General features: G+C 46.8%; 1 protein-coding gene across 4 annotated transcripts in view; it reads left to right on the top strand.

The window, feature by feature from the left end:
* LOC147709846 (uncharacterized) overlaps positions 1 to 27223 on the top strand; it is a 113332-nt gene extending 86109 nt beyond the window's left edge. For 3 of the 4 annotated variants that reach the window (XM_086928297.1, XM_086928295.1, XM_086928299.1), the window contains 2 exons: positions 21919 to 22032; positions 26151 to 27223. In XM_086928297.1, the coding sequence (XP_086784423.1) occupies positions 21919 to 22032; positions 26151 to 27100 (1064 nt within the window). In that variant the 3' untranslated portion in view covers positions 27101 to 27223. The remainder of the gene's footprint in view (positions 1 to 21918; positions 22033 to 26150) is intronic. The other variant, XM_086928298.1, reaches the window with a different exon arrangement.
* Positions 27224 to 27945: the final 722 nt, after the last annotated feature.

Raw genomic sequence — 27945 nt, 5'->3', positions numbered from 1 at the left:
TTCTTAATCTCACGCACAATTAGGATCCCTAAGTATCGTATGTGCTGTTTCTCCAAGGGGTCATTACACTCTGTCTTCCAGCACATTATCTCAGTCTTTTGTTGATTGATTTGATAACCTGATAGACTTCTAAACTGCTGCAGTGTTGCTGTTATTTCAGGGAGGGAACCTATCAAGTTATTCTTATATATCATTAAATTGTCCGCATAGAGCACAACTTTTTTTCCCAATTCCTACAACTAAAAGGAAGTATAGATGGATTTGATCTTAAAGCACAGGCCAGGGGCTCTATGTAAATGTTAAACAATATATGAGATAACAGGCATCCCTGTCTGGTACCTCTTTCTATGTGTACTCTCTCTGTCAGGGGACCATTAATCAACACACATGAGGTTGGGGAGCTATATATAGCTCTTACTGCTCTTGTGAAATTGTTGCCTACATTATTAGCCTCCAATGTACTATGTAAAAAAACTCCAATTAACCCTATCAAAAGGCTTGGCGGTGTCAAAAGTAACAACCGATAGGGGAAGATTTTCCTCATTTGCTAAATATATAGCTCCTATCAATTCATGTGTGAGTTCCTGAATCTGTCTATCTTCTATAAATCCTTTCTGGTTTGTGTGAATTAGTTGTCCTGCCCACTTTCCCAATCTCTTTGCTAACAACTGTGTAAAGATCTTGTAGTCGCAATTTAACATAGAGATAGGCCTGTAGGATTGGCAGTGTTTAGGATCTTTCCCTGGTTTTAATATGACACAGATAGTGGCTTCATTCCATGATTTAGGAGGTGCTTGTCCTCTTATAAATATATCATTAAACAATTTAGTGAGTCCTGTTACCAGCTCCCCTCTCAGTACCCTATACATTTCATTAAGCAAGGCATCGGGCCCAGCAGCCTTAGCGTTTTTTAGACATTTAACTACCTTGTTGACTACAAATTCAGAAAATTCTGCATTTATTTCTTTTTTTTGCTCTTCTAAGTTTGCTTAACCCATTGGCTGGGATATTCTTGGGTTAAGCCCTCGCTGTTATTCGTGTCATCTTTATATAGCTCTGAGAAGAAATCAAAAAATGTTTTTTTAATATCTGCTTCTTCTGTAAGAGGTTGACTACTATTCACCTCTTGGATGCTTGAAATCTTGTTCCTATTTAGGTCAATCTTTGTTTTCCAAGCTAAAAGCTTGCCGCACCCCTCCCTATATTGATAATGAGCCAGTTTGCTGGCCTCCCATTTCTTCTTGATTCGGGTATCTCATTTGTTGCCATAATTAGTTCCCTCCTAAATTTTTCCACCTTTTCAGCTGATGTTTCCTCACTAACCTTCTTCTCCAACATGTGGATTTCACCCTCTAAACTCTAATTCCTCCTTGTTTAGTTTGTTTCTATAGGCCGTTAAGCTGATCAGCTTCCCCTAAGTACCGCCTTATAGGCCGCCCATCTAACCTGACAGGAGGTCTGTTCTAAATTTAAGTGGAAATACAATGTAGTTTCCTCCCTAAGAGCTTCTATTATTTTATCGTCTAGAAGTAATGCCTTATCTAGGGTCCACCTTGACTGAATATGGTGGTTATGAAACTCAATCTCCAATAATACTGCAGAGTGATCTGATAGGTGTTCGGGTAGATGTCTGACCTTTTTTACTTCCCCTAATATTGAATTGTCAATTACAAAAGAGTCGATTCTAGAGGAATGTCCACATTTTTCATTTTTGAACATAAACAAATGTTTTTTTTCACCTTTACCTCTCCATACATCTATTAAACCTAGGTCGTCTGGGTAAGTCTTAAGCCTTCTCCTCATCTTAAGTATCAAGAAACAGTGGTTCATGTGGAAACATTGGTTGGGTACATGGATTATTTCAAGCAAGGCACAATGGCAATATGTTTGGGTCAGGTGGATGTCAGACAAAGAGGCAGCCAAGGACACCGTTATTATTTTTCAATATTTATATCAATTATTTGGAATAAACAATTCTTTATATACAAAATGATAGGTGCGAAGTGTCCTCAGTGTAGAGTTGGAAACAAAAAAGGAAAATGTAGTGACATTTGTGACAATTACAGCGTGGTTTCCATTATTTTTTCAAACGATCATTAAAGCTTTCAACAATTTCTTTCAGCACTATGAACAATAATTTAGTGCTAGTGTAATGATTCGTTCTCCTCAGTGTCAATGGCGTTTCTACCCTTCAAAACAATATAGGGTCTCTTCAGGAGCTAGTGATATAGGGACATCTGTAAAATCAAAAAGGGAGAGTGGTGTAAGCTCTAGTATGATGGAAGCATTGGGCTAGGGTCAATAACGAGAAAGGCCGTCAAGGTATCTGTACCTGGAGTAAAAACAATACGTGCGCAGAGCTATGCGAATTCTGTGAGAACACCGGTCAAGTGAAAGAGAAGAAAAAGATACTCACACTGCGCCCAGCCGGGTACTACAGAAGTGAGAGGAAAAAGGGGTTAGTGAAATCCTGATATTACAGATGGTTAATGATGGCGAGTGCAATAATCCTTGAGAATGCTTACCTCAGTGGGAGGGAAGCAAGAGGGCGGGGTAGGTGCTGGCGCCACGAATGATAAGCAGCAGGCGTGATGGCCGATGACGCTACAGGAAGTGATTCGCTGTAGACAAGAGGAACCTATTAGTATGGCTGTGTTGGAGCAATGTGTGATCTGCCATGGTAAGTAGGTGGAAGGCCTTACCTAAAGGAAATCTCTGCAGTGAATGACGAAGGAGCTGATACGTGGTATATGTGTGCAGGAACTGGATACGTCCTGGCTGGTTGTGTCCTAGAAAAGTATGGTGTTATCCAGAAAAATAAACGCTTCATTCCCGCTTCCTGTCACAAGCTGTACTATTCATTATTAGCACACCTCAATTCGCAGTGTATTAACCTGCGTGAAGGACTCTTTATTGCTATTCTATTATAGGCAGTAAAAGAAGTTTAATCCCTTGATGAAGGGCTTTTATTGCATTAATTTCCGCTTTCTAGTCGGAGAGACAGAGCGGAAATGGCGCTCCTATATACTCGTACTTTCGAGTGAAACATGCCAATATATAATTGAATTAGTCGATGTATGGCAAAACCACGGGCCATCTGTGATGAACTACATCAAACACAGGGGCCCCTTTACATAAGTATTCAGCGCGTGATGAGACAAAATGTTAGTACAGTGCAACACGGATTGTTGCTACACGATCGAGTCTCCTTCGTTCATCGCGTTAACAGTAAGTGCCATAACTGTCGAGAGAGTCGGGGAAAGGTAACGTTTACTGGGCCATAGTCGGGGCGCTCACCTTTGGATTGAAGCTAAACTCGTGCAGCCGCTACACGTCTTCCTGCAGTTGCTGCCAGGTGCGGTGACAGCGAATGATGGACGGAGGTGTAAATAAATAGTTTGAGCTGGCGCGAACAGGATTTCGTGATGCAGAATGGCGTTCCTCATAATGACAAGGCAGACAGAGGAAAGGGTAGAAAGACCGGGTTCATCAGAAGTGCTGCTCAGAGTTAAGCATGTTGTGTGTTATCCAAAATGTATACATTAGGAGATGTATTTAAAAATATATACATACAGTAAACAAATGGTGTTTGGAAAAATAATATACCCACTTCTAATGGCAGCAATTGGTAAATGGTGATTTACACGTATTTCTTTGTACACAGACCATTGACGAACATGGGCTTGGCTTACAAAGAAGCAAGGTCTGAATAATCAATTGCATGGTATTTACAAATAGGATGTCTTATACATTGTTGTACACCGCAGATTATTTACAAGCGTAGGTTTGGTCTAGAGAGTTGCACCGTCTTACAATTCATCCTATATGGTAGCATACAGTGTATCTCAGTACACAGTATAATTCACATTTTAGAGGAACAGACCTGGTATGAAATATGACTTCTTTAGCCTATTGGGAGACACGCTTTTCATCTCATTGGATATTATGCATTTGTACCCAGATAAATGTTTTGTTCAGTGCAATAGAGCGGTGGCTGCACCACAAGGGAGCTATTTTCCTTACGGAATTTTCCCCACACCCTATGTGACTATAGTGTTTGCATTTTCTTTCCTTGGGTTAGGATGTCAGGCGATGAGGCACCCCTATACACCGACGAGTATATAGCGAAAATCACGAGTGGCCCATCATTGTTTTCTATCCAGCCTAATATTGTAACTAATCCTAGACAACAACTATTGGATAAATTAGAGAAGGCCAAGAAAAAACAAGTGCGCACAGAACTACATGCAGGCATGTTAACAGAATATTTAAAAGCAGGAATTAAGGACTGCAAGCCAGAAACGTCTTAGGGAAGACTACTATACCATGGTGGCTCCCCAGAACAGACAAAACACCTGGGGAAGATTTAAACGTAACCAACCGGTTACTTTTCAGAATCATCAGGTGGCTCAGAAGACTCAGATCCACAACCAAGCACAAGTCGTCAAGACAATTGCCAAGCACAACCTTTTTTAGAGAGAGGTGGGAAAGCGAGATGGAGACCATGGCATGAGCATGCAGGAGAACGACAGACCAGACGCAAACATTACCAATGGGGCCCCCAACCCTATTAGGGAATAATCCCACTGCATCACACACCATTCCCATCTTTAACTTGTCCGAACACACTCTGTCATCTCAAGAGATATCTCTACTAAGTAAAGGACTGTCATTTGTCATAACAGAACGTACAAACTTTTTTTGATCTTAAAACTGAACTGTATCTGTATCTGAAAATAAGACGAAGATTATTTTTCAAAAACAATGAACCACGTAAATCTGACTCAGTGACTGGTTTAAGACCACCCTCCACGTTCTATCCTACGAATGGCATGATGCCTCTTGAGCTTCTCACGTTCGAAAAAATGTTATTATTTGGACTTGATGTCCTCCAAAAGACCAAACAATTTATACCTTGTAACATCACCAAACTGGAAAGAGAAGCTCTTATATCTCTGAAAAATGACAGCTCAATTGTTCTCAAACCCGCTGACAAGGGGGGCGGGATAGTGATTCAGGACAGGACAATGATATAGTCAAGCAAATAAGTGAGGTCAGACACTATAAAAAACTAAATAGTTATCCCCTTCCAGACATCAGTGCCCAGATTCTGACTCTTAACTACCCAAGCTAGAGAAGACGGATACGTCAGCAAGAAAGAATATGAGTTCTTAAATGGAAAGAGTCCTAGAATACCAGTTCTGTACCCGCTCACGAAAATCCACAAGAGCACAACCAATCCCCCTGGAAGCCCCATCTTATCCGGGTGTGAGTCTGTTTTGGAACCCATCGGGAAATATGTAGATTACTTTATCAAGGACTATGTACCGGTCCAGGAGACCTACATTAGAGACTCCATGCATATGATTAATCTGGTAGAGGGGAGGCCATATAACGTAAAGACAGATTGGCTGGCTACACTAGACATTACCTCACTGTATACTAATATCCCACAAGAGGAAAGTATTAACATCATAGAAGCCTTATTAGATAATAGAGAAAGACCAGTGCAGGTACCGACCTCCTTCATTGTCAATCTATTACGCATTACTTTGAAATCAAACTTTTTCATGTCTAACGGTGCTTACTATTAACAATGTTCGGGGACCAGCATGGGGGCAATGTTTGCCCCAGATATGGCTAATATCTTTATGGATAACCTGGAACATAAATATGTCCTGAACAATACCAACAGATATCGATCCAGCATCTCTTGCTGGAAACGATATATTGACAACATCTTCCTTATTTGGTCAGGAACAGAACTGGATTTTAACGAGTTTGTCACATATCTTAACAATGTACTGTCGCATATCTTAACAATGTACAGACACATCTCACCTTCACCTCCACTATCAAAAAATCATCAATCCCTTTCCTAGACCTGAACATAGAACATGAAGAGGGTTCACTGTTTACATCACTACACCGCAAGCCCAAAGAGAGGAACACCCTCCTTGCCTACAAAAGCTCTCATCCCAGAGCACTCAGAGACAGGCTCCCATACGGACAATTTCTCTGTCTCCGTAGAAATTGTACACACAAACAAGACTACATGGCAGAAGCAGAAATACTAAAAGAAAAACTACTTGCAAGAGGATATCCTAACAAAATTTTCAGATGCGCATTGAAAAGAGCCCCGTTCTGCCCCAGGGAGGAGCTTTTGAAACCAAAAGAAAAAAGACACGAGACAAATTGATCTGTGTGTCCACATTTGGTGTACACGCCAACAAAATACGGGCCATGATCCTTAAACATTGGCATTTAATAAAAAGCATAGACAAGAACTTAGAAACTCCTATGTTCGCATTCAAGAGAGGCAAAAATATCAAAGATCACTTAGTGCACCCGTCTTCGGAAATGGCCAAATCCAGCAATGCCACCAAACCCTCCGTTTGGAATCTACCATAGGTTAAGGGACATCACAGATGTGGGAACTGTGTAGCGTGTGCCTCTACCTCTAACACGAAAGTGTTTGAACACTTGGATATCAAACAGACCCTTCAGTTTTTTTCAAATTGTAACACACGAAATGTGGTCTACTGCATTTGGTGCCCCTGTGGGTACCATACATAGGCTAGACCCAGCAAAAAATCAAAGCCAGAATTGGGCAGCACAAGAGCCGAATTCGGCGTTCAGTAACCAATTAATCAATCAATCAATCAAGAATTTGTATAGCGCGCTACTCACCCGGAGGGTCTCAAGGCGCTTGGGGGAGGGGGGTCTGCTACTGCTCGAACAGCCAGGTCTTGAGTTGCTTCCTGAAGGAGAGGTGGTCTTGGGTCTGACGGAGGTGGATGGGGAGGGAGTTCCACGTCTTGGCTGCCAGGTAGGAGAGGGATCTTCCTCCCATGGTGGCTCTTCGGATCGAGGGCGTGGCTGGTCGATCGTAGCTGGCGGCCGGGAGTGTAGAAGGTCAGGCGGTGTTGAGGTACCTGGGGCCCAAGTCGTGGAGAGCCTTGTGTGCGTCGGTGAGGAGTCGGAACGTGATTCTCTTGTTGCCGGAGAGCCAGTGCAGGTCTCTTAGGTGTCCGGAGATGTGGCTGTGACGGGGGATGTCCAGGATGAGTCATGCGGAGGCGTTCTGGATGCGTTGGGGTCTTTTCTGTAGTTTGGCTGTGGTTCCGGTGTAGAGGGTGTTTCCATAGTCCAGTCGGCTGGTGACGAGTGCCTGGGTGACCGTCTTCCGGGTTTCGGTGGGGATCCATCGGAAGATCTTTCGGAGCACCAACGCTGGTGCTCCGGTCTACCAACGCTCCGTTGGTAGACCATTTTACAGAGAAGAATCACACAGCAGATGACATAAGATGGCAAGACATCGACAAGGCCACCATACCGATGAGGCGAGATGACATGACACCGATCCTACAACGGCTAGAGTGCTGTTGAATCGAGAAAACTAACTCGATAATCAAGGGCCTCAATTCAGCAGAGGAGTGGAGAGGATTTGTCACCTTACTGGCACCGTGATAACATTTGAATATCCATCATGTACCACCGCCCCATTACACAATCCATAAGTTCACTAGTATACCGATGTCTATATTGCAGTGTGGCCATGTAAGGATATATGCCCCACAGGCCATTGCTCTGAACAAAACATTTATCTGGGTACAAATCCATAATACCCAATGAGATTAAAAGTGTGTCTCCCAATAGGCTAAAGAATACACCAGGCAGTCATATTTCATACCAGGTCTGTTCCTCTAAAATGTGAATTATACTGTGTACTGGAATACACTGTATGCTACCATATAGGATGAATTGTAAGACGGTGCAACTCTCTAGACCAAATCTCCGCTTGTAAATAATCTGCTGTGTACAAAAATGTATAAGACATCCTATTTGTAAATACCATGTGTTAGAAATGGGATTTCTGGTTGGCTAAGACTTGCGCCAAAGTCAGGCAGAAGCCACCATTCTTCGTCAGGGCAAAGAAGTCACCCGCCAAGATAACCCCTGCTCACCCCCTTGGTAGCTTGGCACGAACAGTCAGGCTTAGCCCGGAGGCAAGGTGTAAAGCGTTTGCGCGCGCACCCAGCAACAACCCCCAAGGCCCACCACAAAGGAAACTCCACACAAGGTTACATATAAAAATAGCCTTTGTATTATACCAAACACATTAGATAATGAACACACACTTTACGATGTGCCAGAGGCACGGGCAGAATTTTCAGGGGATATATGTACAGGACATGGCCACATGGACCACTGTCAGAAATAAGCACTTTTAGAACTAGCACTTGGTAGAATTAGCACTTTTAGAACATAACACACATAATAACTGTAGCACCAAATAACAAATGTAGCACACAACCAGTAACCACTGGCAAAAGGTAAGTACCACCTACGCAATCCTAAACACCGTACGAAAATATCTCGCAGGGAACCATGAACTCACTAGTATAACTATACTAGGAAAAACAACCACCTAAGCATCAAAATACATTTAGGGGTATAGGCAAGAAGCTTGGCACATGATGCATGAAAACACATTCAGAGGTGTAGGTAAGAAGACATTACACATTAGGCAGGTAATCACAAATTGCGCCAGGATCACATAGGGCATAAACATGTACCCTACGCTAGGGCACAGCACCAGAACTGTCCCCTAGGCCACCTGGCCTCTCAGTGGCTGAAACGCCCTGTGTCCACAATGTCAGGGCAGGCTGAGCAGGCAGCCAAAGAAGATGCGCAAGGGGCCTAAACGTAGCAGCTGCCCACTAAGTGCTGGGCAGATGGGGATCTCCTCTGCGCTCTGAAGGAATACTGGGGCCTGAGGAGCCTTGTGGCTCTAAGAACAAATGCCACCTCACAGGGGGGAGCGGGCCGCTGCCAACCGGGGCCGCTCTACCCTCCAATCAATCAGAGATATTTATAAAGCGCACTACTTACCCGGAGGGTCTCAAGGCGCTTGGGGGGGGGGGGGGGGGGTTGTGCTGCTACTGCTCGAAGAGCCAGGTCTTGAGCTTCTTCCTGAAGGAGAGGTGGTCTTGGGTCAGGCGCAGGTCGGGAGGGAGGGAGTTCCAGGTCTTGGCGGCCAGGTAGGAGAAGGACCTTCCTCCTGTTGTCGTTCTTCGGATGCGGGGGACGGCGGCGAGGGCGTGACTGGCTGATCGGAGCTGGCGTTTGGGAGTGTAGAAGTTGACGCGACTGTTGAGGTAGCTCGGGCCTTGATCGTGTAGGGGTTTGTGTGCGTGGGTGAGGAGACGGAAGGTCATTCTTTTGTTGACGGGGAGCCAATGCAGGTCTCTCAGATGTCCGGAGATGTGGCTGTGTCTTGGGATGTCGAGGATGAGTCTGGCTGAGGCGTTCTGGATCCGCTGGAGTCTCTTCTGGAGCTTCGCGGTGGTTCCGGCGTAGAGGGCGTTGCCGTAGTCCAGTCGGCTGGTGACGAGGGCCTGGGTGACCGTCTTCCTGGTCTCGGTGGGGATCCACCGGAAGATCTTCCGTAGCATGCGCAGGATGTTGAAGCATGACGAGGAGACGGCGTTGGCTTGTCTGGTCATGGAGAGGGAGGAGTCCAGGATGAAGCCTAGGTTGCGTGCGTGGTCTGTCGGTTTGGGTGCGGTGCCCAGGGCGGGGGGCCACCAGGAGTCGTCCCAGGCGGAGGGCGAGGAACCCAGGATGAGGACTTCCGTCTTGTCTGAGTTCAGTTTCAGGCGGCTGGTCGTCATCCACTCGGCTACGTCTTTCATCCCTTCGTGAAGGTTGGCTCTGGCGGCGGCGGGGTCGTTGGTCAGGGAGAGGATCAGCTGGGTGTCGTCAGCGTAGGAGATGATGTTGAGGTTGTGTTGGCGTGCGATGGCCGCGAGGGGGCTCATGTAGACGTTGAAGAGGGTGGGGCTCAGCGACGATCCTTGAGGGACGCCGCAGATGACTTCGGTGGCCTCTGACTTGTACGGTGGTAGGCGGACTCTCTGTGTTCTTCCAGCGAGGAAGGAGATGATCCATTCCAGAGCCTTCTCCTGGATTCCGACGTTGCTGAGGCGCTGTACTAGGGTGCGGTGGCAGACAGTGTCGAATGCCGCGGAGAGGTCTAGGAGGATGAGGGTCGCTGTTTCTCCGTTGTCCATCAGGGCTCGAATGTCATCGGTGGCAGCGATGAGGGCGGTCTCGGTGCTGTGGTTGGCTCGGAAGCCAGACTGTGAGGGGTCGAGGGATCCATTAGTCTCGAGGAAGGCGGCCAGCTGTTTGTTGACAGTCTTCTCGATGACTTTGGCTGGGAACGGGAGGAGCGAGATGGGGCGGTAATTCTTGAGTTCGGTGGGGTCCGCTGTAGGTTTCTTTAGCAGGGCGCTGAGTTCTGCGTGCTTCCAGCTCTCCGGGAAGGTAGCGGTGTCGAAGGAGGTGTTGATGATGTCCCGCAGGTGGGGTGCGATGATAGCGTCGGCCTTGTTGAAGACGTGGTGAGGGCAGGGGTCGGTTGGAGATCCGGAGTGGATGGAGTTCATCATGCGGATGGTGTCTTCGGTGCTGATCGGAGTCCAGGCGCGGATGGTGGTGGTGGGGGGCGGTGGTTCGGTCGTGGCTAGCGTCGGTTGCGTGCTGAAGCAGTTGTGTATGTCCGCGATCTTGTTGTGGAAGTAGGAGGCGAGGGAGTTGCAGAGGTCTTGCGAAGGGGTGATGTCGTTGTTTCCGGCATTGGGGTTGGAGACCTCTTTCACGATGTTGAAGAGTTCCTTGCAGTTGTGTGCGTTGTTGTCCAGCCGGTCCTTGAATGCAGTTTTCTTGGTGGCGCGGATCAGTTGGTGGTGCTTCCGGGTGGCAAGCTTGAGGGTGGTCATGTTGTCCGGTGTCGGTTCCCTTCTCCAGGCTTTCTCGAGGGCTCGGCAGTTCTTCTTGGAGCTCTTGAGTTCGTCGGTGAACCAAGGGGCCTTCTTGCTGCCGGGTCTGCTGGGCGGGGTCCTTAGTGGGGCGAGTTCGTCCGCGCAGCTGCTGATCCACTTCGTGAGGTTGTCGGCGGCCTGGCTGGGGTTCGCTGAGCTGGCGGGAGGGTGCTGGCTCAGGGAAGCGGCGAGCTGGTCGGCTGTGATCTTGTTCCAGCTTCTTCGAGCAACCTGTTGCTGGTGGTGGTGGATCGTCGTTTTTCTGAAGGTGAAGTGGACGCAGCTGTGGTCCGTCCAGTGGAGTCCAGTGGCATGGCCGAAGGCGATGTGTTTGCTGGACGAGAAGACGGCGTCGAGTGTGTGTCCTGCGAGGTGGGTGGGGGTGGACACCAGCCGCTTGAGTCCGAGGTTGGCGAGGATGTCGAGCAGGGTGAAGGTGTTGCGGTCATTGTTGTTCTCCAGGTGGAAGTTGAGGTCCCCCAGGAGGATGTAGTCAGCGGAGGGGAGGGCATGCGGGCTGACGAAGTCGGCGATGTCCTCGCTGAATTGTGTGCGTGGTCCCGGGGGTCGGTAGATCAGGGTGCCTCTTAGGGTGGTGTTCGGGTCGGTGTGGATCTGGAAGTGCAGGTGTTCGGCGGTTGTCAGGGTGTCATCGGTGTTGGTCGAGATGTGGATGGTGTCCCTGTGGATGATGGCGATGCCTCCTCCCGTCTGTTTGACGCGGTCTCTGCGGGTGATCTTGTATCCCTCTGGGATGGCGATGGCGATGTCGGGTGCTGAGGAGTCGTTCATCCAGGTTTCCGTGAGGAAGGCAACGTCAGGGGCTGTGGTGTCGAGGAGGTTCCAGAGTTCAACCAAGAGTTCCAAAATGCCCCAAATAATGCGGGTGTGGGAGCCTCTCGGTCTCTGAATACAATAAGACCCCCGACGGTGGAGTCCCACTCGGGGGACTCGAAGTACAACTTTGTCCGTGTAAACAATGGGCTCCAAGCTGCAGCAGCACCACTGCGGGGGCGGGCACCGGCAATATGCCCAGGCGCCCCCCTCCTCACAACAAGAACACCACGGGCCCCCACTCACCGGTCGGGTTGCTGGGGCTCTCCTCTCTCCACGGGGAGCCCCCTCCTGACGGCAACACTGCTGGCGGTTTCCTGGGCATACGCAGGAGCACGGGGTAGGCTCCTGCTGCTTCCTGCTTCTTCTCCGGGGCTTTCTCCTCGTCCCGCGGCTGCGGGGCTTCCGGATCTCCTCGGGCCAGCAGCCAATCACAGCGCGGCCCGGGGAATGACGTCACGGGGGTGTCCCGGGCCTGCGGCGGTGAAGTCTTCGGGGCAAACGAGGGGTAGGCACCCTCTTTAGATAAATAAAACTAAAGATCAGGCACAAGAGGGGTAGGCTCCCTCGGATTAACCTTAAAGCGGGGTGGCAACCGCTAGAAGTCACTAAAAATCGGCAAAATATGCGGCGTGGGCAGCCGCTAAGAGGCTCCCAAGGCGGACAAAATGCAGGGTGGGCACCTGCTTTCACCTAAAATAACAAGGGGCAAGTGGCCATTAAAGCAGCGCTCCTGACAAGTGGAAAGAAAGCGCTCCCAAACGCTAGGGGGACAAAGAAGTAGAGCCAAGCGCTCTCCAGCGCTAGTGTCCCCCAAAGTCCAGTTAAAGTGCTTCAGGAGGTGGGGGGGGGCAAAGGCTGGGCCCAAGGGGCAGCTCACAGGGCCCTCCAGGCAGGGAGGCAGTCCCAGTGGCGGTCCTCCTGGCGCCCAGCAGCAGCATACCCCCTCCAAGATAGGATCAGGTAGAGAACACTGGTATGGGGTCACAGCCTCTTCTTATACCTAGAACTCCTTTGTCGAGGCTGCAGGGTGGGGGGAAAACCAGTCACAGTTGGTTTTGGAGCACTCTGATGTGCTCAGCCCCTCTTCCCATTCACTGGCTAGGCTAGGGTCATCAGTCGCACCACAGGGGGCGGAGCAAGCATTGTGTGGGGAAAGCCCAGCCCTATTTAGGTCCCAGGTGAACCCCTCCCTCACATTAGCATGCAGATCCCCCATTCTCCACCGGGGCAGACCCATCCTGACTCATGGGGCCAGGCACACCAGCCAGTCTCAGTCAATCACAAGCCAGACAGCCAATTTACCTTTTATACACAGACAGGCCAACTTCTAGAAGTGGCACTTCCACACTAGACACAATAATGCCGCACACATCATCGCACAGCATTCACTCTCACGAGTTCGCCCATACCAAACTCGAGCTTGTACACCCCACGCATCAGGAACTACCAGGGACACATACATTCCCCATGCATTCCTATGGGAGGGCAGCCCAACCTCACTACACGCACGCACTTTACCCTGGGACACAGTGGTAAAGTGCGCAGAAGCCAAAAATCACTAACACCATGTCACAAGTAAAAGCAAAAAGTTTAGGGGTGAACCTGCCAGAAGGGCCAAGTCCAACACCATGCAGTTGATTATTCAGACCTTGCTTCTTTGTAAGCCAAGCCCATGTTCGTAAATGGTCTGTGTACAAAGAAATACGTGTAAATCACCATTTTCCAATTGCTGCCATTAGAAGTGGGTATATTATTTTTCCAAACTTCATTTGTTTACTGTATGTATATATTTTAAAAAAATCATCTCCTAATGTATACATTTTGGATAACACACAACATGCTTAACTCTGAGCACATCTGATGAACCCGATCTTTCTACCCTTTCCTCTGTCTGCCTTGTCATTATGACGAACGCCATTCTGCATCACGAAATCCTGTTCGCGCCAGCTCAAACTATTTAATTACACCTCCGTCCATCATTCGCTGTCACTGCACCCGGCAGCAACTGCAGGAAGACGCGTAGCTGCTGCACGCGTTTTACTTCAATCCAAAGGTGAGCGCCCGACTATGGCCCAGTAAACGTTACCTTTCCCCGACTCTCTCGACAGTTATGGCACTTAATGTTAACGCGGTGAACGAAGGAGACTCGATCGTGTAGCAACAATCCGTGTTGCACTGTACTAACATTTTGTCTCATCACGCCGCTTCCCAGGGACATCACGCGCTGAATACTTATGTAAAGGGGCCCCTGGGTTCGATGTAGTTCATCACAGATGGCCCGTGGTTTTGCCATACATCGACGAATTAAATTATATATTGGCATGTTTCACTCGAAAGTACGAGTATATAGGAGCTCCATTTCCGCTCTGTCTCTCCGACTAGAAAGCGGAAAATAATGCAATAAAAGCCCTCCATCAAGGGATTAAACATCTTTTACTGCCTATAATAGAATAGCAATAAAGAGTCCTTCACGCAGGTTAATACACTGCGAATTGAGGTGTGCTAATAATGAATAGTACAGCTTGTGACAGGAAGCGGGAATGAAGCGTTTATTTTTCTGAATACCACCATACTTTTCTAGGACACAACCAGCCAGGATGTATCCAGTTCCTGCACACATATACCACGTATCAGCTCCTTCGTCATTCACTGCAGAGATTTCCTTCAGGTAAGGCCTTCCACCTACTTACCATGGCAGATCACACATTGCTCCAACACAGCCATACTAATAGGTTACTGTTGTCTACAGCGAATCACTTCCTGTAGCGTCATCGGCCATCACGCCTGCTGCTTATCATTCGTGGCGCCAGCACCTACCCCGCCCTCTTGCTTCCCTCACACTGAGGTAAGCATTCTCAAGGATTATTGCACGCGCCATCATTAACCATCTGTAATATCAGGATTTCACTAACCCCTTTTTCCTCTCACTTCTGTAGTACCTGGCTGGGTCCAGTGTGAGCATCTTTTTCTTCTCTTTCACTTGACCGGTGTTCTCACAGAATTCACAAAGCTGTGCGCACTTATTGTTTTTACTCCAGGTACAGATACCTTGACGGCCTTTCTCGTTATTGACCCTAGCCCAACGCTCCCATCATACTAGAGCTTACACCACTCTCCCTTTTTGATTTTACAGATGTCCCTATATCAATAGGTCCTGAAGAGACCCTATATTGTTTTGAAGGGTCGAAACGCCATCGACACTGAAGAGAACGAATCATTACACTAGCACTAAATTATTGTTTATAGTGCTGAAAGAAATTGTTGAAAGCTTTAATGATCGTTTGTCAAAAATAATGGAAACCACGCTGTAATTGTCACAAATGTCACTACATTTTCCTTTTTTGTTTCCAACTCTACACTGAGGACACTTCGCACCTATCATTTTGTATATAAAGAATTGTTTATTCCAAATAATTGATATAAATATTGAAAAATAATAACGGTGTCCTTGGGTGCCTCTTTGTCTGACATCCCCCTGACCCAAACATATTGCCATTGTGCCTTGCTTGAAATAATCCATGTACCCAACCAATGTTTCCACATGAACCACTGTTTCTTGATACTTAATACATGCCCTGGTTCTCTGTGAGTAGGGTTTCCCTTGTACTTGTTGACCATCTCCTCATTTTAGGCAGAGTGGGTATCTTTTTCGGAGGACTCCTATCTAGTGCGGGGTCAAGCAATATGTTAAAATCACCACCAAGTATGATGGCCCCTGACGTGTCTCGAAGGTGTGCATAGAGTGCCTGTAGAGCTGAAGAGTCGTCAACATTAGGTCCATAATACCCTGCAATCACTAATGATCTACCACCTAAGCGGATGTTTCCAACAGCACATCTCCCTTTCATATCAGTTTTGTAAGAATCTATAGTTGCTTTCACTGATTTTTTAAATAGAATGATTACCCCCTTTACACAGCACGTTTGTTCGGTACAAATATAAAGGTCTACCCAGTGTTGGGTTTTCATTACATCCTCCCATTCGGATTTCATGAGATGGGTTTCTTGAAGGATTATTATGTCCCAGTCTTTATGTTTAAGGTAATCTAGAATCCTTTGCCTTTTTGCTCTGACTCTCAAGCTATTCACATTCCATGAGAGAATTTTTATTCCCATAGTTTAAAATAATGTGTTCACTTTTTCCTTTAACTTGCATGGTTCGGACCAGGTTTTTTGGGTTCCCCCCCCCCCTAATGCTCCCACACCATATGTGCAATATTTTACACAAAACCCGTGCCACCTCCCCCCATCCCCAGACTCACCCCTCCCAAAGATAACCCTCCCTTTATTCATTGGCAGGTCTATCCTGCCTATTCGAGAACCCTACTCTATGGACATTTTAATTTCAAACTTTATGTGCCTTTATTGTGCCTAACAGTTCCTCTACCTCCTGTGGTTCCTTCAAATTATACATATGGTTGTCCCACATGATCCTCAGCATTGCTGGGAATTTCATTTGAACATTTCCACCCAAGGACTTTGGTTCCTGCATGTATTGGCCTAACTGCCATTGGCGGTCTTGTGTCGTCTTGGTCTGATCTTATTCGGAATGACCATTCATCCTTTTTACGTGATCCGCAACTTATCGCCTCTTTTAGAATTCTTTCTTTCAATGCGTAAGTCTTGAAATCAACTAAAATCTTCCTGGGGTTTGCCCTATTTTTGTGTTTCGCATAAGGATCTCTATGAACCGTTTGTATGTCCTTTCAAAAGGTGTATCACAAAATTCTTTGTCACCTGTCTCTTGACCTTCTGGAATGTTCAGTAGTCTCAGATTATTCCGTCTAGCCTGATTTTCTAAAGACTCAATTTTTCCTCTTAATTCCTTTTCGCTAGATTGCAGGGCCCCTGTGGTTTTTCCATTAAAGTTATGCCTTTTATCCAGCTCTTCCATGTTGGTCTCCAAAGTAGTGACCCTTTCCATTGTTGAATCCATCTTAGTCTCCAGTGTCTCACAGACCCCTTGAATTCTAAGTTGTTTTTTTTCAGATGTGGCAAAGCTCAATCTCATCTCCGTTATCAGGATTTCCATTAACTGATCTGCAGTTTTAACCCCCTATGTTCGTTTTATGCTCATATCATTTACATCTAGAGTCTCTGGGCTGTACATTCATCATTCTCTCCTTCCTTATCCTGTTCTAGTGTTGCCAGCTCATTGAAGCTATTAGGGCTATGCGGGATACCTGCAGTTAGATTCTTCTCAGCCATTATAAGTCGTGATGGGCTTCCCTCTGGGTGAGTAATCATGCTCTCCTCCTCTGGGCTCAGCTCTTTTAAATCTTTGGGGAGGGTATGTTTTACCTTAAAATATGTACGAAGGGAGGGGGTGATTTTAACCTTTTTTGTCGCAGCCTTGGACCGTATTGGGACTATGTTAGACTCCAGGATTTGTGGTAGAGACACTACCTTAATTTTTTCTTAGATTTTTTCTTTTCCCCTTTATAGTGTTGCAGTATTTAATGGGTTTTCTGAGAACATGGTGTGTTGGTGAGTGAATGGATATTCGGTGCTACATGTCCAAGTAAGTACATATGTAAAACACAGTGCATGTGAGAGTTGGCATATATAAATGACTATACATGAGAGCCAGTGAATGTGCGAGTGGCTGTATGGATCATTGTGTACTTGTATCAGTGATTGTATAAGAGAGTAAGTATGTGTTAGTATATGTTTGATTAAGTAAGGTGTTGTGTGTATAACTGTATAGTTGAGGAAATGGAAGTGTGATTGATTCTTTGCATGACTGACTAGGTGTGTGAGTAACTCCATGGATGAGTGGCAGTGTGTGAGTGTCTGCATAGGTGTATGAGTGCATATGATAGTGTTGTATTGATGAGTGACTGTATGTATGAGTGATTCTATGGGTGAATGAGTGAATGTGTGTGTAGACCTAGGAATCAGTGAGTGCGTATGTAGTAACTGGTATTGGTGTGTCAATGGTTTCAAGAATGGTAGTCTGTATTTAACACTGGGTGTATCAAAGGTTATATTAGAGTGTGAGGAGGTGCATCGTATTATCACATGAATGATATCATCAGTGATGTGATCAGGGGTGTTAAATGAGATGTCATCAGTGATGTCATCAGTGATTTCATTTGAGATGTCATCAGTGATGTCATCAGTGATGTCACTGACCATCTCATGAATGATGTAATATGTGACATCATCAGCAGTGGATTGCGGGTGCACAAAATATAGTTAGTACAACTAACTATATAGGAGCAATTTCAATGGTTTTTTTAAATGCTAATTCCTAACTATATAAGGCCTGAAACCTATGGTTTTTTAAGTGAATTTGCAAGGTTTTTTAAATGCTAATTCCTAACTATATAAGGCTTGAAACCTATGGTTTTTTCAGTGAATTTGCAAGGTTTTTTAAATGCTAATTCCTAGCTATATCAGGCGTGAAACCTATATTTTTTTTCAATAAATTTCAAAGGTTTTGTAAATGCTAATTCTATTAGCGGAGAACGTTTATATATGTTATTATCCTTCTGGGACCACCTGAGCAGGCATCTTGTTTCTCAGGAGAAGTGAGGCACAAGAGAGCACAAAACAAGAGTGAAAAACGCAAAAAGGGGGCAGGGTTGAGACCCCCTGATCCCCTAGCCCTTCTCAGGGGGTCCCAGAAGGACCACCAAGTTAAAAAAAAAAGTATTTTTTTTTTAAATCGCGGGGTACGCGCACGGTACGTGTACCCCGGTTTTGGGTTTTTTGCCCTTGGGGGTCCTTTTGGGACCCCCTAAGAAGGGCTAGAGGGTTGGGGGGTCTCTACCCTGCCCCCTTTTCGTGTTTTCCACTCTTGTTTTGGGCTCTCTTGTGCCTCAGTTCTCCTGAAAAACAAGATGATGGCCAACACGTCCTGGTTTGGACAGTTTGGAATGTTGACAGTCGACTGCCAGCCAATCAGAAACTCGCTCGCGCACGTAAGGGTACGTGTAAGGTACGCGTACAGTGCACGTACGGTGAGCGCATACAGATATATAATTTGCTCAAATTCAATTTTCTCAACAACTACTAGAGAGATTTTCACCAAATATAGAAAAGCCACTACTGCATACCTGTCCCTACCATTTTGCCAAGTTTGGTGTAATTCCGTTCAGCCGTTCGGGCTGTAGCCGTGTCTAAAGGTCCCATAGAAAATGCCATTTGAACATTTTCAAATTCAATTCTCTCAAGAACTACTGGAGGGATTTTCACCAAACATAGCAAAGGCACATCTGCATACCAGGCCCTACCATTTTGCCAAGTTTGGTGTAATTCCATTCAGCCGTTCCGGCTGTAGCCGTGTCTAAAGGTCCCTATGGAAATTAACATGGGAAAAACACGTTTTGGGACCCCCCCTTTCGGCCCCCGTTTGACGAATCCCCCCGAAACTTTCAGGGAAGGAGCGGAGCGGAGCTGGCCAAAATTCTGAAAAATTACACACAGATTCCTTAATCAGCGCCAAAGTTATTCCCAATAGAATGTTGAGCGCATATAGATATATAATTTGCTCAAATCAATTTTCTCAACAACTACTAGAGGGATTTTCACCAAATATAGAAATGGCACTACTACATACCTGTCCCTACCATTTTGCCAAGTTTGGTGTAATTTCGTTCAGCTGTTCGGGCTGCAGCCGTGTCTAAAGGTCCCATAGAAAAGGCCATTTGAAAAACTTAAAATTCAATTTTCTCAAGAACTACTGAAGGGATTTACACCAAACATACAAAAAGCACTGCTGCATACCAGTCCCTACCATTTTGCCAAATCTAGTGTAATTCCGTTCAGCCGTTCGAGCTGTAGCCTTGTCAGAATGTCCCTATGAAAATTAACATGGGGAAAACTCGTTTTGGGACCCCCTTTTTTTCTCGGCCCCCGCTGGACGAATCCCCCCGAAACTTTCAGGGAAGGAGCGGAGCGCAGCGAGGCAAATTTAAGGAAAATTACAGGCAGATCCCTCAAACGGCGCCAAAGTTATTCCCAATAGAATATTCGGAATTCCCTATGGTAACTAGGTCCTAACTATATATACCTACTGGCGACCGCCAGTAGGTAATATATATTCACTGAAAAAACCATAGGTTTCACACACGTTATAGTTAGGAATTAGCATTTAAAAAACTTTGCAAATTCATTTATAAATAGGTTTCATATCAGTTATAGTTAGCCGGACAATTTACTCATAGAAAACCATTGAAATTCCCACGTTATAGTTAGTTGTACTCCCTATAACTGGCGCGCCCGCAATGGACTGCTAATGATGTCACTAATGACGAACTGTTCCCATGAGGCACAGGGTCATACTGATTTGCATATAGCCATGTCTGACCTGGGGTGGCAGAGTGGGCTAAAGAACGGTGATGGATTAAACCCAGATCTTTTGACTGGGTGTGAGTGTTGGATTGATTCAGATGCTCCGTCCATCACTACCCCCTTTTGTGCCGTTTTATAAAAGCATAGCATAAGTGAAGGAAAAGAGGATAACGTACTGTACAACATCTGCTAAAGCCTTCTGCCCATGTTGGCCCCTGACCTCATTCGAGTGTAATGGTGTTTACAGCGTGCTGCTCCACTTCATTTCCCAGCAGCCCCTGCGCTATCTTTCCAGAAAGCATAGGATGCAGAGTAATGCTCACAATTTGAACCAGTGTGTACATTTGTGGGCCCTGCTGTTTGCCAGTGCACCGAAAGCAGTATAAACACTCGCTGTGGCCAGGGAGTAGTTGCACTTTGTCTGGATTTCTGAAACCGGCTCTGCACACCGGCCCAAACAGAAACAAAACCCAGTTGGTTGGTGTTTTCGTAAACAGCCTAGGACTGCGCAGGAGCCATGCTGCTGTGACCTGCGATGGAAGAAGTGCTGAGCTCATTACACGACAAGGGAGAGAAATAGGCCCCTTACCAGGGGACGGGAGGGCAAACCTTACCTCACTGAAATGTGTGGCAAGGTCACCTCAAGATGAGCACAGGCATGAGCCGAAGGCCTTAGCAGGTGAGCTGACAAAATGAAACAACGATGCACTCTCATAACCAGAGGAATGACGGCTACAGAGATACATTTGGAGTTTGTAAGTGTGGTGAAACTGCACGTTCCATCTTTGATCTTGTGAGCATTGTGTACAGGCCTCTTTCTAGCCCCAGAGATGCACACAGATGCTTCCTGGATACCCTAGGATGTAGCATAGTGTCCTGGCCTGACTTTAGCAAGAAACTCTGATTTCAGCAACATTTCAATGAACTCACTGGCGCTTGTGGTTCAAGAAATCTTTGAACTTGTAGTTGGACCCTAACCCTTGATTCCAGTTGTTGGATCCCTCCTTGTGCATGTGTGGGTCACATGAGTGCTCCCCAGTAAAACTGAAAACCTTTATTGCAACTGGAAAGTTTAGAGAGGGCGACCTTTGACGTTCCCGTCCACCAGAATGTTTTATTCTGGGTGCTATCCATCTGCGCCACAGTCCAGTCATATTAAACTGTGATTAAGCACAGGGTATGAAAATGAAGAGCACTTTGGAGAGAGAGGGGGGACAGAGGGCAGGAAAGGAAGATTTGTGGAAACAGAGGAAGTTTGAGAGCAAGTCTACAAACTTAAGACGGATGGTGGTGAGGGCAATGTAAAACACAGTAGGTAGACCCCCTACAAAGTCGCTGAGGCACGGTGCTGGTGCTGTTGGCTGTGCATTGATAGAATTTTGTTTGTAGTTCTAATCGAAGAAAAAAAAAACACGTTGCAGGTCCGCATTGAGGCCTGTGCACTGGCAATCTATTGCATGGCGACTCCGTACATACTACTGATCAGGCAGTGGTATGTGCTTGCGACTCCGTACATACTACTGATCAGGCAGTGGTACTTGCATGCGACTCCGTACATCCTACTGATCAGGCAGTGGTATGTGCTTGCGACTCCGTACATACGACTGATCAGGCAGTGGTGTGTGCATGCGACTCCGTACATACTACTGATCAGGCAGTGGTATGTGCATGCGACTCCGTACATCCTACTGATCAGGCAGTGGTATGTGCTTGCGACTCCGTACATACGACTGATCAGGCAGTGGTATGTGCATGCGACTCCGTACATACTACTGATCAGGCAGTGGTATGTACATGCTAATGGCCGGTGCTGGAAGCACTGTGGGAATAGAAATATTTCTGCAGGTAATGATTGTACATGAGACAATCTTGGTGTATTCTGCATTAGTCTTCAGATGGTGGCAGTGCCTCTAATCTGGTAACCTTACCTCTTCTTTTTGACTTTCCTCTTCCAGGTTGTGAAGCAGCCAGCTCTGACGTGATGGCGAGAGGTAACCGGAGATTGACCTCCCCAGTCACGCAACCCCAAGATAGAGAGAAGGAAGAGCCCACTGCAGTGCTCTTCGAAGGTGAGGCGCGAGAGCCTGCATCTGTTCAATGCCCCTGAGAGACACATGAAGCTCCATGTATGCTGAGGCCTTGCTCTGTCCAACGGCCTCTGAGAGACACATGAACCTTCCTACCTTATAAAGGCGCTATCTGATAGAGGCTTCTAGCCGCAGATTCCTTACTTCAGAATATTACCCAGACGTCAGACTTGGATCCAACAGATCTGGAGCAGTACCGCTGCGTGGCGGTAGTTGGCGCTAATCAGCTCCGCATCTGCATCATAGGCCTGCTCTATTATTATATTATATGTGCTTGGTGCCTATTTTGACACCACCCCAGTGCGCTGACATGAGTACTTTTCTTTCCGTGACATCAGCGCAGATCCAGAAGAGCTACCTCTGTCACTTTCTGACTGTTTTTTTTGACTTTTATTCACTTCCATTATGCCTGAAGGATGTCTCTTAAAACCCTGTGGGTTTTTAGACCCTGTGTAGCCTGCCACAGGCAGATGTCCGTGACAAACCCCCACCTGGTTTGCTTATGGTGCCTGGAGTTGGGCCACAACTCCAAGATCTGCCCTGACTCCTGTGCCAAAGCAGTTCAGGAGCGTGCATTGAAGCTCCTGGTCGCTTAGCACCGGATGACTATGCACTGCTCCAGGTTGCTTTGAAGGTCCTAGCCCCTACCTCAGAGTTGTCCCTGTTGTTCGTCTTCAAGGTAAAAATGTTCATCGGGTAAGTCCAACAGAAGACGACCAATAAGTTGAAGCATTCTTTCAGCTTCTCCATGCCAGTCTTAAGTCATCGGAGGAGATACAGGAACGACGCAACAAGTCTAGGCCCTGTTCCCACACTTGTCTTACACTGCTTGAAACAGGTTCCGCTCCACACCTACCAGAATGTACTGGAGCTAGAGAGACCCTTGCCCTAATTAATGGAATTCTATTAGGCTAGGCACCTTCAGGCCCCATTGGTTCAGAAGGTGCCCAGACAGGATTTCCTCTGGCGGGTTGGCCCTTGGTGTCCGTCAAGCCCTTTGAATCCGTTCCTGTATCCAGACCAGCTCTGGTCGTGAATCCATGACCTTCACCAAAGTCCGAATCCAGTGAAACCGTTCCTGGCACAGCCAACCTCCATTGTTATTGCTGACTCCGATATGGAGCCGGATCTTCATCGTCCAACATACACTTTGGCAGCTACCTGGTCGGAGGCAGTGCCTCCATTATCCGACAGGACCGGTGAGGAATATGATTGAAGTGGATCTGAGCATCCTTATGGTATCCTGACTACCTTTTGGAACACTTGGCCAAGAATAACTTGCATTAGGACCTAGCTGATTCCAGTGGTTTGGACACCTCACCAAGCCCTGCATAGGTGCTCCTGTGCACCTGATGATCACCCGCTGCCTCTGCCCTGCTCCTGGGAATCCAGATTTCCTCGCCCAGCACCCCAGCCCAAGAGGGTGGTTAAGCAGGCCAAAATGTACAAGGTTAATCCTGGTGTACTCCTTAATATGCCACTGTATAGGGAATCCAAGTGGCTGAACACCTTTGGTAAGAGGATTTTCTCTCCCACCAGCCTCGCTCCTGTACGCCTTCATGCCAATACTCCTGCTAAAGTTCTGAAGAAGATTAGGACAGACTGGGCTGAAGTCATCCTTGTGGCTTGTGGGCATGGAGAGTCTGGTATCTCGAGCTCCTGAGCATGAGCATCGGTCCTCTGATCAGCCTGCCCCTTTGGGAGAATCTGTCGAAGCAACAGGGCAGGGTTCTGCACACAAATCTGCTCACGCTCTGCCTTCATGCGTGGAGATTGAACAGCAGCAGTTGAATCTTAGATCTCTCTCCCAAAGTGAGTGAGGTCATCTTGGCCAGCAGGCATCCATCCACAAAGAACATATGTGTGTGCTGTTGAGACAAGTTTGTGATTGGGGCACTGAAAAACATGTTGCTGGTTTTTTTGTCTTTCGTCCGGCAAGGCTTTCGGCACAGTTAAGGGGTATAGTTCAGTCATTTTAGCTTTCATGCGGTTTCCAGACCAACCCTCCCTTGTCAAGTCATCTGACCCGTTTCCACCCAAACCTTTTATATGTCCCAATGGGATATTAATTAAGGTTTAATCTATTTGATGTTTCCCCCTTTCAAGCTATGCATATTTGTCCTCAAACGACTTCTGATCATCAAGGCAGTCTTCTTGGTGGCCATCACATCTGTCAAGAGAGGCAGTGATCTGCTGGCGATTTCTGTTCACCCTCCATACACCAGGTCTTTCCAAACTGGTTCTCCACACCCATGCTTCCCTTTTGCCAAAGGTGGTGACAACTTTCCACATCGGAAGAGCATCGCACTGCCGACCTTCTTTTTCTCTGCCTCATCCCTCCAAGTTGGAGAGACTCCATGGCCTGGACCCGCTAAGAGCGTTGTTGTTGTACATCAATCGCACCAAAGAACACCGAGTGAATGGGAAGCTCTTTGTTGGGTTCACTGGGGTGAAGGAGAGCAAAGCAGTGCGGAATCGGACGATCTCGATGGATTGTACCCTGCATTAAGATCTGCTACACACTGGCCAATAAGCAATCCCCTGTGGGCTTCCAAACTTATTCAACCAGAGCTAAAGCTACAACCACAGTGTTGGCTCCCTGGGTTCCTGTCCTGGACATCTGTTAGGCTGCGACATAGGCATCCCTGCACACGCTTACCATACACTACTGCCTTGACAGACTTATCCCTCTTGACGGTGCTTTGCCTGTTCTGTCCTCCAGGACATTTTGGTCTAAGCCAGTTCGCAGACCCGCGTCTGGGATGGCATTGCTTTGGTATCTATGCTAAGGTAAGAAATCTGCGGCTAGAAGTCTCTATAAGATGAACAGGTTGCTTACCTTCGGTAACGCCTTATGTGGGAGAGACTCTATCTTGCTGCAGATTCCTTACCAACCCTCCCAGCCTCTGCTTTTATGCAAACTGGTCTTTGTACCTAAAAAGTTCTCTGTAAACCCTTAATTTCTGCACAGTGGTAAATCACCCTTCTGGCAAGGCATCTGTGCTTCTGGCACAGAAAGAGTCTCATAAAGAAACTGATGTCAGCGTGCTGGGTTGACACTACTAGATAGATCCCTACCTGATAGGGCGTTACCGAAGGTAAATAACTTGTTCTTCTGTCCAAACGCCCTTGAGAGGCACATGAAGCTTCATGGATGCTAAAGGCTCTCTCTAGCCAAAGGACATGAGAGGCACATGAGGCTTCATGCATGCTGAAGGCTCTCTCTAGCCAAAGGACATGAGAGGCACATGAGAGGCACATGAAGCCTCATGCATGCTGAAGGCTGCCTTTGTTGAACGGCCCCTGAGAGGCACATGAAGGTCATACATGCAACGGGTTAGTTCTCTTAGTAACCATTGGAGAAGCACATGAAACTCTATACGGAGTATCTCTGGGGTGGGCGCACTGTGCCTGCCCCCAAGAGAACCCAGGAAGCTTTGCGCTTGCCTTCGTCCAGACCTTCATGTTGCCTTTTCGATTCATGAGGTGGAAAGGCAAATGGCAGACACCACATTGAGCTTAGGTAATCGAATATGTAATATTGCAACACAATAATCTCCAATCTTCAAATCAAATGATAAAAGTAAGTAAACCCTTAATAGACAAAACCCTTCAAACAATGTAAATCACAACAAATAGGAACAATGTATCAGCTTCAACATGAAAGGAAATCAGCCTGTAAGAACTGTACCCCAATTCAAATGTAAGAATTACTGAGAATCCACAACTGGCTGAAACATTGCAAGAAACCAGGCATGGAGTTTTAAAGCTCTTGGTGCAGCGAGTTGTTAACCTTTTAGCCAATCCTGGGCAGATATTCTGTATCAGCCAATCGCTAAATAATGGTGGGAATGTTTTTGACTGAACTTCAAATGCAATATTCCTAAACCAGCATGGGATAGAAATTGTTAACTTTTGAGTTATTTATCATTTTTTTATGCTAAAAAATAACCTTTATTTGTTCTTATACGGACATTAAAATACTAATATATTTACATCTTTCTTACCCTTTAACTGTGACAAGATCTATTATCTACTGTTCAGGCCATATATTCACATTGATCCCCCAAAATTCTGACTGGGTCTTGTTTCTTCCACAGAAAATGAGGAGCTTACCAAGACGATGAGCCTAGACTCCAACTTCACCAGATGGGAGGCCCCCGAGGGAAAAGAGAATTACAAAAAAACACAGAAGAAAGAAGAAAGTACCTTGATGTGGACGACGTTTTGGAAGAGTTTTAGGGATCCATCCCAGCTGCACCACGACCAAAGCTGCAACAGTGAAGCAGGAGCACACAAGTGCATGCATTGTGGGTTGAGCTTTATTCAGCAATCCCAACTTACGGCACATCTTCAGTTGCACATGAAGGAAAATCTGTTCTCCTGCAGTGACTGTGGGAATTTGTTTAACACCAAGATCCAACTCCTTAGACACCAGAGAACCCACACAAAGGAACGGCCCTTCAAATGTAGCAGGTGTCAGAGAAGCTTCCAAACAAACTCTGATCTGTGTAAGCACGAGAGAATCCACACTGGAGAGAAGCCCTACAAATGTACAGTGTGTGGTAAAAGCTTTAACCAGAGCTCATACCTCAGCACGCATCTCAGGATCCACACTGGAAAACTGCCCTTTGCCTGTGCCCACTGTGGGAAACGTTTCAATTCTAGGCCCAATGTAGTAAGACACGAGAGAACCCACACAGGTGAGAGGCCCTACAAGTGCACCGACTGTGGGAAGAGGTTCACACAGAACTCAGACTTAAGCAAGCATCTGAGGATCCACACAGGGGAAAAGCCGTACACCTGCCTGGAGTGTGGCGGGCACTTCCGTCAGGCGTCCATCCTAATGCAGCATCAGAGCATTCACACCGGGCAGAAACGCTACAAGTGCTCAGAGTGTGGAAAGCAATTTCACCGAATCTCCACACTGGTGCAGCATACGAAGATTCATACTGGGGACAATGAAACCCAGCTTGGAGGCACTAGTCCTGGGACTAGCCATAGGCGTGCCTGGAATGTGGTGAGTGCTTCAGTGAGCTATCCATCCTAGTGCACAGAGATTGTTCACGCTGGGCAGAAACACTACAAGTGCTCAGGGCCTGGGAACCATTTCATCCAGAGCCCACCCTGATGCGGCATCAGAAGTTTCATACTGGGGAAAATGAAACTGAGCTGGGAGGCACAAACCCTGGGACTAGCCGTAGATGTGCCTAGAATGTGGGGAGTCACCCATCCACCCAGTGAGATAATTAAGTCTGGAGAGGAGTGCTCTATGTCTAAAAAGCTGTTTCATCTGAAGTCCACCCTAGTATGGTACCCCTTGATGTGGTGTCAGAAGCTCATAACCAAGCCCATCTAGTCATTTGTGAGGTGCAGACCCACCAAGAATCTCAGAAACAGCCCTGTTTTATAACGTAAGTGCACAAAAAGGAATGGGAGGTATGCTTGTAAATAGCCTAACCACTGGCAATTGCAACAGTAGCATTCCAACACGATTGTTTGTTTGTCCACCATGCCACCTCAGATAAGACCCAGGCGTATGCCGATCCCCCTGGCCCTGCTCCAGTAAGGACACCAAGCATCCAGGCCAGGCCCCCTCTGAATGGGAACACAAGCAACCCAAGACGATGGACTGGAGTGCAGCTCAAGTGATTCCCAGTAACTGAGATTAATTCAAACATTCCACCCCTCACTTTCTAGTTTACTTCAGTTCGACACCCTAAATGCAGCGGGTATGCCCAGACGTGGGTCTCTTGCTCACTCTGCCTCTGGAACCAGCTTGCACCCAACTAAAGAGCTCCAGCTAGGACGGATCCGGCGTTGGATTGTTTGTATTCCGGTTCAGAGCGGACCCGGCTCGGCAGTTTGGGCTGGAATATCCCTATTGGAGCAGGA

This window comes from Lissotriton vulgaris, chromosome 6, assembly GCF_964263255.1.
Source record: "Lissotriton vulgaris chromosome 6, aLisVul1.2, whole genome shotgun sequence".
NCBI classification, from domain to species: Eukaryota; Metazoa; Chordata; class Amphibia; order Caudata; family Salamandridae; genus Lissotriton; species Lissotriton vulgaris.
The sequence above is the reverse complement of the archived record's forward strand: the minus strand, read 5'-3'. Positions and strand labels throughout refer to the sequence as shown.